Here is a 10,670-nt window from a genome sequence, read left to right as displayed (position 1 = left end):
GACATCCGTATCGACTAGTGATTATTTGTAAAATTCATTACTAGTTGCAGTACTTGGAGGACAGAGATCAAGTTTGAGGCTTTGGCGTCCCGGCGTGACGTACAAGATGGAGTGTCGACCTTGTCATTGGAGTTGGAGCCGCCCTGGAAGGACATCCATGAAGGAGCCATACTATTTCACAATATATGTTTATTTGTGATTGTTATGCTTCTTGTTTTCTATGCATGTTAAAATGGTAGAAAGATCCCACATTAATACCAAGCACGTTTGCCATTCCCGATGTTGCGCCTTCGCACATCAAGTATGTCTAGTAGTGGGCTCATAAAATTGGTGTCCTTGAACTGAAGGGTTCATGTCGGACACATGCATGCACTACATCAGGTTAACTTGACAAGGCTATGAAAACGGTTGTGGGCCTTGTGGCAAGGAAGGTTGGGAGCCGGGGTGTAAGATACCTACCTGACCAACAGGAGTCGTATAGAGATACTATTAGCAAGGAGTTGCTTACTGGATAGGCTTGTTAACTAGCAGTGATGCTAGAGCTCACTATTCGCATGCACTAGTCGGATCCTGAATCACTGAGAGTTTGCGGAGGGATTCCGACTTCAGTGGGAGTATTTCTATTTAAGGCTTGAATTACTCTACATAAACACATTGCTTAGTGATTGCGTATTTTTCTGTTGTAGACCAATGGCACCACCTGCTCAACCCAACTTTGCATTGAAATCAATTTTGGAAAAGGATAAACTGAATGGAACAAACTTTACCACCTGGTATAGAAACTTGAGAATTGTTCTCAAGCACGATAAAAAGGAACATGTTTTTGAGGATCCACTTCCAGAGGAACCTGCCGATAATGCTAATGCCACAACTAGTAATGCCTACCAGCAACTCGTTGATGAATCAAATGAGATCAGCAGCCTCATGTTGGCTTGGCTTATATGGAGCCCGATTTGCAGCAGCATTTCAAAGATGTGGGGGCTTTTGATATGATAGAGAGTCTCAAGAGCATGTTTCAGGTGTAGGCTAGGACCGAAAGGTTCAACGTCTGGCGATCCTTGATGGATTGTAAGCCGAAGTAAGGTGATCCACTGAGCACGCATGTGATCAAGATGATCGTATATGTGCAAGCTTTGGATCAGTTAGGCTTCTTGCTCTTCGATGAGCTGGCTACAGATGCAGCTGGGTTCTATTCGACCTAGATATGGAACGTTCATCTCGAACTATCATATGCACGGCATGGATAAGAAGCTCACTAAATTGCATGGGATGCTCAAAGTGGTAGAGCGGGATATTAAGAAAGGCACGCATCAAGTGTTGATGGTGCAGAAATCGGCTAAGTTCAAGAAGAGTTGGTCTAAGAAGAAGGCTAAGGCAAAGGGCACGGAGACGATAACCTCTGCCACTGAGCCGAAGTCGGGACTGGACTCGAAGACCATTTGCTATCATTGCAAGGAACCAGGTCACTGGAAGAGGAATTGTAGCAAGTGGCTTGCTGAGCATGGCAAGAAGGCAGGAAATGCTTCTTCAGGCAAAGGTACACTTGTTACATATGTTATAGACATTTACCTTGCTGACATACCTAGTAGCTCTTGGGTATTTGATACCGGATCAGTGGGCTGGTAAGAACTAGGTGTGTGGCACAAGGGGAGATCGACATCAGGGTCGGCAACAAAGCAAGAGTTGCTACGTTGGAGGTCGGCACGATGTAGCTCCAGCTTCCTTCTGGATTTATTTTGGAATTGAATAATTTTTATCATGCACTTAGTCGGAACATTATTTCTGCCTCATGCTAGATGAGTCAGGGTTATGAATTTAACCTAAAGGACAATGGTTGTTCGTTTTATTTGAATGGAATGTTCCACGACTATGCACCCATTGTTGATGGGCTTTTTATATTGAATCTAGAAAAGGAACCGGTCTATAACATGAATGTCAAGAGGCATAAGCCTAATGAGATAAATCTGACATACTTCTGGCATTGCCGCCTTGGACACATTAGTTTGAACGCATGAAGAAGCTCCATGATGATGGACTCCTAACTTCGTCCGACTTCGGGTCGTTCGAGACATGTGAATCATGCTTGCTCGGCAAGATGACTAAGTCTCCTTTTGCAAAGAGTTGCGAGAGGGCGTCCGAGCTGTTGGAACTTATACATAATGATTTGTCTGGTCCAATGAGCACAACTGCCAGAGGTGGCTATCAATACTTCGTGACTTTTACCGACGAATTTTTTTGAAGGGAATTTTTGTGTGTTCATTCAACCTAGAAACCAGGCAGTACAACACACAAACGCAAGAACCACCTAGAAGAGACTAGAAGGAACAGGTCCCAATAGAATAGCACACAGGACCCCAGAAGGAAAACAAATTACACTTAGATCCTCAGAGTCCTGCACACTGAACTTGTCGTCGTCCGTCGTCGAGCTCCGCCGTGACCGAAGCAGCCACCAGAGAACAAAACCATGATCCACAAAAGCGCCATCGCACTGAAGCTTTACAAGTCGATTAATTTCCCTGCGGCGAACGGCTGGGCCTTCTCCTTGTGGCACATCGACCGGGGATCTTCCCCGCGCTTCTGGAATCCCCAGAAACACCGCCTCCATCCAACGCCGTCGGGGAGGCGCACCAGATCCGGCCACCTTCAACCACAAGCCCTGTATTGGGAGCTGCTGCCACTACCAAAATGACGTTGCGAACACCCCATACAGGGCAAGAAGCCACTGAAGGGGACGACCAGCGGCGTCCACTAAGCTCCTGTACATATTCTCCCGGCTTCCCTTTGGCGCAGGAGGAGGCGCCACCGTGACGCAGACAAAGCTCAAAATTCCAGTGGTGCCGCCGCCACCATCTCCGCAACAGCACCAGGACACCCTAAATCCACCGCATCCGAGGAGAAACAGAAGACACATCCCATGATCTCCTCCACGCCGCCGCCATGGACGTCGTCAAGGTGGTGCTGGATTCAGGGATCACTTATTCTCCGCGCTGCCACCGCATCCACCGAAGCGCCTATCTACACAACCAAAATAGAGGACCGGGGTTCCCCTTCCTCCCGCCGTCGAAGCAGCAAACGGAGGAAGAGGGGACATGCGGCCTCTCTAGCGGAGAGTTGGGGGTAAGTGTTGCCTCCTTTTCACCTTTCACAGGGGAGAGAGAGAAGGGAGTGAAGAGCTTTTTACCGATGACTTGAGTGGATATGGATATATCTATTTGATGAGGCACAAGTCGGAAACTTTTGGAAAGTTCAAAGAGTTTCAGAATGAGGTTGAGAATCAGCTCGGCAAGACTATAAAACTTCTACGATCAGATCGTGGAGGTGAGTGCATGAGCCAAGAGTTTGATGATCATCTAAAAAGCCGAGGTATAATACCTCAGCTCACACCTTCGGGTACGCCATAGAGAAATCACATGTTGGAACTGAGGAATAGGACCTTGTTGGATATTGTCTAGTCTATTATGAGCAAATAGGATTTACCCTTGTCATTCTGGGGGTACGCTCTAGAAACTGCAGCTTTCCCACTTAACAGGGTACCATCAAAATCCGCAGACAAGACACCACATGAGATGTGGACCAGGAAGAGTCCCAGTTTGTCCTTTCTAAAGATTTGGGGTTGTGAAGCATTTGTCAAGCGACTTATGTCAGACAACATTACACCCAAGTCGGATAAATGCATATTCGTGGGATATCCAAGGAAAACCTTGGGATACAGGTTCTACAACCGGGAAGAGAACAAAGTGTTTGTTGCTCGGAACGGGGTTTTCCTTGAGAAAGAGTTTCTCGGTCGGGAAGCCAATGGGAGGACGGTCCGGCTTGAAGAAATTTGAGGACCACTCAGGGACGACTCGGCAGGTGATGAGATCATGCCGGAGTCTATCAAGGAACCCGTAATGGAGTTGGTGCCGGAACCACGAAGGTTGAAAGATTACGCAGAGTGCACGATGTTTTGTTGCTTCAAAGCGATGAGCCGACCATGTTTGCGGAAGCGATGGTGAGCCCAGATTTAGAGGCATGGCTAGAGGCCATGAGATCCAAGTTAAAGTCCATGGATGAGAATCATGTCTGGGACTTGGTTGATCCACCGCCTGGCATAATGGCCATTGGCTGCAAATGGGTCTTTAAGAAGAAAATCATTGTAGATGGAAATGGTCACAACCACAAAGCTCGGCTTGTCGCAAAAGGTTATGGACAAGTTCAAGGAATTGACTACGACGAGACCTACTCGCCGGTAGTGATGCTGAAGTCGGTAAGGAGACCTACTAGTTGTAGCTGCATATTTTGATTATGAGATATGGCAGATGGATGTCAAAACGGCTTTCCCTCACGGAAATTTAACCGAGGACGTGTATATGATATAGCCCAAGGGTTTTGTCGATCTGACTAGCGCTAGTAAGGTATGCAAGCTCAGGAGATCCATTTATGGATTGAGGCAAGCATCTCGGAGCTGGAATATTCATTTTGATGAGGTCATTACTGGTCTCGGTTTCATCAAAAGCAAAGAGGACGCTTGTTTATACAAGTAGTTGAGTGGGAGCTCGGTAGTGTTTCTGATCGAAAACGATGTTGATCCATTTATGGATTGAGGCAAGCATCTCGGAGCTGGAATATTCATTTTGATGAGGTCATTACTTGTATGTGGATGACATATTGCTGATCGAAAACGATGTTTCGATGCTGAACTCGTTCAAGGAATCATTGAATGGCAAGTTTTCAATGAAGGACCTCGGTGAGGCAATGTATATTTTAGGCATTAAGATCTATAGAGATAGATCGAGGAGGCTTCTCGGCTTGAGCCAGAGCACGTACATAGATAAAGTGTTGAAGCGGTACTACATGAGTGAAGCCAAGAAAGGGTTCTTGCCACTCTCACATGGTATAAGGCTAAGCGAGACTCAGAGTCCTTCGACAACTAATGCCCAAAGCAGGATGAGTAGAATTCTGTATGCCTCGGCAATCGGATCCATCATATATGCCATGATATGTACTCGGCCTGATGTTGCATTTGCAATAAGCTTAAAAGCAGATACCAGGCTAACCTCGGTGAGAGTCACTGGGCGGCAGCAAAAAATATTCTAAAGTACCTGAAAAGGACTAAAGAGATGTCCCTAGTCTATGCAGGTGAGGAGGAGCTCTGCGTAAAGTGTTACGCCAATGCTAGTTTCCAAACCGATAGAGATGATTGTCGATCACAGTCCGGATTCGTGTACGTCATGAATAGAGGAGCAGTGAGTTGGACGAGTTCCAAGCAAGAAACGGTGGTCGATTCTACCACAGAAGCCGAATACATTGCGGCTTCTGAAGCTGTAAAGGAAGGTGTTTGGATCCGGAACTTTCTGGATGGTCTTCGTATTTTCCCAGCCTCGATAAAACTTTTGGACCTTTATTATGATAATTCTGGTGCCATCACACAAGCCAAGGAGCCGAGGAATCACCACAAGACCAGACACATAGATCGGAAATATCACCTAATACGAAAGATTGTAAATAGGGGTGATGTAGAGTTATGCAAAATTCACACGGATGCAAATGGTCCTCATCTGTTGACTAAGTCGCTTCCACAACCCAAGCATGAGGGGCACGTTAGAGCTATGGGCATACGATGTCTATTTGATTGACTCTAGTACGAGTGGGAGACTGTTGGAGATATGCCCTAGAGGCAATCATGTATGATGATATTTCCTATGTTTTTATGAATAAAAATAGTCCTTGGACATTATCAATGATGTGTATCAACAAGTACGTGACTTGTGTGGGACTATGCATTGTATGATGATTGTCCTAAAAGGTCTCTAGTCAAAAGGGTTGTGTGGAGGCGTAGTCGACCAGACTAGCATATGACACGGTGGATGGCTCGGTCTCACTAGCCATGGAGTATTGGATGCTAGCCGGATAATATGGACTCGGAAGGATATGGTCGGATTCGACATAGTTGGATCCGTGTCAAAATAAGGTCCGAGTCGGACAAACCCGACAATGAGATGCAGCGATAGGTCATCTGTGAGTCTCTAGTACAACATGTGTTCTATGTCCTAACCTGAGCTGGCGCTTGTACTCGTGGTGACAGACCTTCTTTGGGCCGACCAAACGCTACTCCGTGACTGGATAGTTACAAAGGTAGGTTTCGGGCTTGTCCAGACCCATGTTGCGAGACATTGTCGAGCAAGATGGGATTTTCCCCTCTGATCAAGAGAGATATACTCCGGGCCCCTTGTGTGATCCGACCAAGATAAGCATGGCCATGCGATAAGGATTATGAGATAATCCGGTTTGTGGTTGGCATCACTGGAACAAGAGGTCGGGCTAGCACAAGGATTGCAGACTCGCCTTGAGCCCAACAACATATATTGTGTGTCAAAGGAAACAAAGGAAGCAGAAGTGTGACATGTTGTACAGGTTCGCCAACCGGCTTCATTGTCTACTTGGTGGTCGGCACGCCTTGCTAGAGGCCGCTACCAGTTGAGCAGGTAGGACGTGATCCGACCTGCGACCAAGACGACTTGAACCTAAGGGGTCGCGCATTTAAGGGAAGGAACTTGTGAGGCCGGAGCCGACTCCACGAGTCAGATGTGATCCTACTCGAACTCGGATCCAAGCCGAACAGGCTTTGGGCTTGAGGATCCGTGCGAGGACCAAGTGTTGAGCCCATGACGGATGCCTATATGTAGTGGAGGTGCGGCACACTCATTCAGTTGATCACTTCGGCACCGTCACTAGGTTTTGCATGTGTTGCGAATAGCCACCTTCACTCGCTGTCGCCTGTGTGATCGGACCTAGCAGTCCGTCGCACGGTGTTCCTCCTGCACGCGCGCATACCGTTAGAGGCGGTGCACTTGCGCCGCTCCGATGAACCAGTATGTGGGATTCAACGACCGATTGTTCGAGTGAGATTGGGCGAGGAGGACACGAACCCCGCGGACGCGCTGCCCCAACTCTACTTCCGCTACACGGCACTGCGCGTCTGGTGGTAACGATCTGTGATCCATCTCCCGTTGTTTCTGGTTGATATGCGCGTAGGAAATTTTTTAATTTGCAGTCTATGCACCCTAGCGTAGAACCCAACAGCTTTGGCAAGCAGTTGCTGCAAGTGGTCAATGGCAATGACAATGAGCAAAGGGGAAAGAGGGTCACCCTGACGCAACCCCTTACCGAGTTAAACATTTCAAGGTCGGATAGATGGATCCCGGTCCATTTTTCACCTGGTTATATTCAAAAAGTTATAGTCGAATTTAAAAGTTAGAAAGAAAGTGTGCAATTTGGTATATGTACACAATGCGAAATAAATTGAGCGCCTATATATTTTGGGTTCAAAATATTGTCAGATGTGATTTGTAACCTGACTTCGGTAACCTAGCCAGAGGTGTTGTTAAGCCGTCTCCCACTCTTGAAACCCTATGCACCACAACGCCACCGCTCCTGCCAACGAGGTCATGGATCCCCTCCTCCTCCGCATTTTGCTATGTCAACAGGAGAGAGTGGGGCCTCGGATTTGCGCTGCGGCACTATAGTTGGATTTCTTAGGATTGGAATTTCGTTCCCCAACACCAATGTTGTGGTGGTGATGGTGGCATCATGCGGTTCAAGGATAAGGTTCCCGACTCCTGGTGCATCTAGCCGACGCGGTCTCATCGGTGTCGTAGAGGGTGGGAGGGGAATTTTCTGGTTGTTGTTCTTCAAGAGTGGTGGATCTGGTTGAGCCATATTATGTAGGTGGCCTTTGAGGGTGTCTTCTGGTGGAGTGGACGGTGTCATTTCTTGTATTGATCATGTGGCTCCTTCTCCGTCTGGCGACATTCGGACATTCGATTGTATTTCGGATGTCCAGACGTGAAGGTGGCCGCGTGCTGCCTGTTAGTGCAGGAGGAAGACGGCGTTGATTTCTTCGAGGATTGGCATGTAATTTTTAGTTTCTGTAATGATGGTCTGATAAGGAAGCGATTCAGTGCCCATATGCATATGCACATGGGCGTGAACAGTAATTGTTTAAAATAGCAATAAAATCCAAAAAAACTGAAATTTGTTGGCATCCAACATGCTTGAACGTGTGATGTGCATGCAAAATTTTGTGACGTTTGAACCTTCGATGCGGTCGTGGCAAAAAAGACAAAAATTGGTTGTGAAAGAAACTTTGAATAAGTACATTGTTTGGGCTCAATTTTGTCTTTCTTGCCTATAGATCCTCGAATGCCCAAACATCACGAAAATTTGCACCCTCCTTGCACACTCGATCACAGTCGATACCTAAAAAATTCTGAATTTTTTGAATTTTGTTACTATTTTATATGAAATTATTGTTCATCGGGTGTAGATGAGCCCGTGCTCATACTTGAATTACCGGTCTTATAAGGACTAGTCGATTCTAATATATGACGTTTGGTATTTTCACAAGAGAAGTGTGATTTTCAAATTGAGCACATGCATGTAAAGTCATATGTGTTGAACACATCCTCCAAACTAAAAAGCGGGAATCGACTATTTGCACGACATTATGGACTCCGTGGTCTTCGTCCATGGCATTCAAAAGGAGCACGTGGTTAAACAGCTCCGTGCTTCCAAAGGCCTCTCGGCGCGCAGCTGTTCCGTTTTCGTCCATTTGCACGACATTTTTTCAAAGCCCACCTGACCCGATCAGAAGGCCATGCCTCCCTCTCCTAAACACTGCTTAACGTGTGTACGCATGTGGCCACTGCCCACTGGGCCACGCGCTCACTAACTAACCGCGACGTACTACCAGTGCCGTTACATCTGCCCGTGCATATATACTGCCTCGGTACCCAGTCGGGAGCCAAGAGATGAGCCTCCCGTTTGATCGTAGCAGAGTGGTTTTGATTGTGCCAGTGCGACTACGACTGCTACCCCGCGCCCGCGCCGACGAGAGCAGAGAAGCGAAGCGAATTCTAGAAGGAGCCGTAAATAAATACTCCTCCTAGCCGGTGAGAGCAACGCCAACGCCCATAGTTCCGTCCCATACCACACAACCACTAGCTAGCAACCAGAGACTCACTGCCGCCGCCGCCGCCGCTGCTTGCATTGGAGGCGCTAGCCTAAGGCTGTGCCATCTTCGTTCTTCGACGACGACCGCGAAAATTGTAGGGCTGGCAGACTGGTGGCCGGCCGGCGCGGCGGCCGAAGCCCAAGCCGAGGAGATGGGGAGCATGGACGGCCACCCGCTCCAGGGCAACCACGCCTACGCCCACGTCCCTGCCGGCAGCAACAACGACGAGGACGACGCGTCGCCGCCGCCCTCGGCCGGCGGGGGGTCCTCGGGGTCGGGCCGCCGGCCGCGCGGCAGGCCCCCGGGGTCCAAGAACAAGCCCAAGCCGCCCGTGGTGGTGACGCGGGAGAGCCCCAACGCGATGCGCTCCCACGTGCTGGAGATCGCCAGCGGGGCCGACATCGTCGAGGCCATCGCGGCCTTCTCCCGCCGCAGGCAGCGCGGCGTCTCCGTCCTCAGCGGGAGCGGCGCCGTCACCAACGTCACGCTGCGCCAGCCCGCGGGGACCGGGGCGGCCGCCGTCGCCCTGCGGGGGCGGTTCGAAATACTCTCCCTGTCCGGCGCCTTCCTCCCGGCGCCGGCGCCGCCCGGGGCGACGGGGCTCGCCGTCTACCTCGCGGGCGGGCAGGGGCAGGTGGTCGGAGGCAGCGTGATGGGGGAGCTGCTCGCGTCGGGCCCCGTCATGGTGATCGCGGCCACGTTCGGCAACGCCACGTACGAGAGGCTGCCGCTGGATCAAGACGCCGAGGAGGGCGCTGTGCTGTCCGGGTCGGAGGGCGCCGCCACGCAGCTGGAGCAGCAGGGCAGCGGGGGCGCCGCCGTGCCCCCGCCGATGTACGCCGTGCCGCAGACGCCGCCCAGCGACATGTTCGGGCAGTGGGGGCAGGCGGCCGTGGCGCGGCCTCCGCCGACGTCATTCTAGCGCTGCACCGGCGAATCCTCGCGCGCGCGGTTCCTCTACCTAGCTAGTTTAGCTTTCTGCTTCTTCCCTAGTCGTTTGCCTAGCTTCCATTATCTTGTTAATTAATGTGCTATGTCATGCATGGGTACTTGTATGGTATATTTTTTCCCTTTTTTGTTTTCATTCCTCTTCCGTCTTTGAAGCTTGGGAATGTAAAATTCCTACAGGTATCAAGAACCCAACGAACAATGGTTGCTCGTCAATTAGCTTCTTAATTTCCAATGATCAATTGGTTTTCGCCTCCTAATTTCCAATGATCGATTCTTAGAGCATCTCCAGCCGTTGGCCCCCCAGGGGGCGCCTAAAATCACCGTCTGGGGTGACCCGGCGAAAAAAATGGACCTGGGGCGAGTTGGCCCCCAGCCGCCGCCCCCAGGGCCGGCCCCAGACGCGGGAAAAAAATTGGGTACCAAATTTACGCAAAGTTCGGCTAAAACACGCCAAATTTCGGCAAACTTAGGCTTATATTCGCGGATTTAAGTCGAGTAGTCGCAATTACATATAAAAACTAATAAAAAAACTAATCGGGAAGATGGAGTGGCTGGGGAGAAGAGATCGGCGGCGGCGCTCGGGAGATGAAGTGGCTGGGGGAGAACAGATCGGCGGCGGCGCTCGGGAGATGGAGTGGCTGGGGGAGAATAGATCGGCGGCGGCGCTCGGGAGAGGGAGTGGCTGGGGGAGAAGAGATCGGCGGCGGTGCTCGGGAGAGGGAGGGCT

At 49.9% G+C, this 10,670-nt stretch overlaps 1 protein-coding gene across 1 annotated transcript; it reads left to right on the top strand.

Moving 5' to 3' along the window:
• The first annotated feature begins 8,769 nt into the window (after window positions 1–8,769).
• Window positions 8,770–10,182, top strand: LOC109786808 (AT-hook motif nuclear-localized protein 22). Its single transcript, XM_020345360.4, has one exon. It carries the CDS (start codon window positions 9,144–9,146, stop codon window positions 9,912–9,914), a length of 771 nt encoding a protein of 256 aa, XP_020200949.1. The 5' UTR covers window positions 8,770–9,143; the 3' UTR covers window positions 9,915–10,182.
• Window positions 10,183–10,670: the final 488 nt, after the last annotated feature.

The sequence above is a fragment of the Aegilops tauschii genome, chromosome 4 (genome assembly GCF_002575655.3).
Source record: "Aegilops tauschii subsp. strangulata cultivar AL8/78 chromosome 4, Aet v6.0, whole genome shotgun sequence".
NCBI classification, from domain to species: domain Eukaryota; kingdom Viridiplantae; phylum Streptophyta; class Magnoliopsida; order Poales; family Poaceae; genus Aegilops; species Aegilops tauschii.
The sequence above is the reverse complement of the archived record's forward strand: the minus strand, read 5'-3'. Positions and strand labels throughout refer to the sequence as shown.

Excerpts from the sequence above, each read along its gene's own strand:
- LOC109786808 (XM_020345360.4), top strand. The coding sequence starts at position 9,144 with ATGGGGAGCATGGACGGCCACCCGCTCCAGGGCAACCACGCCTACGCC.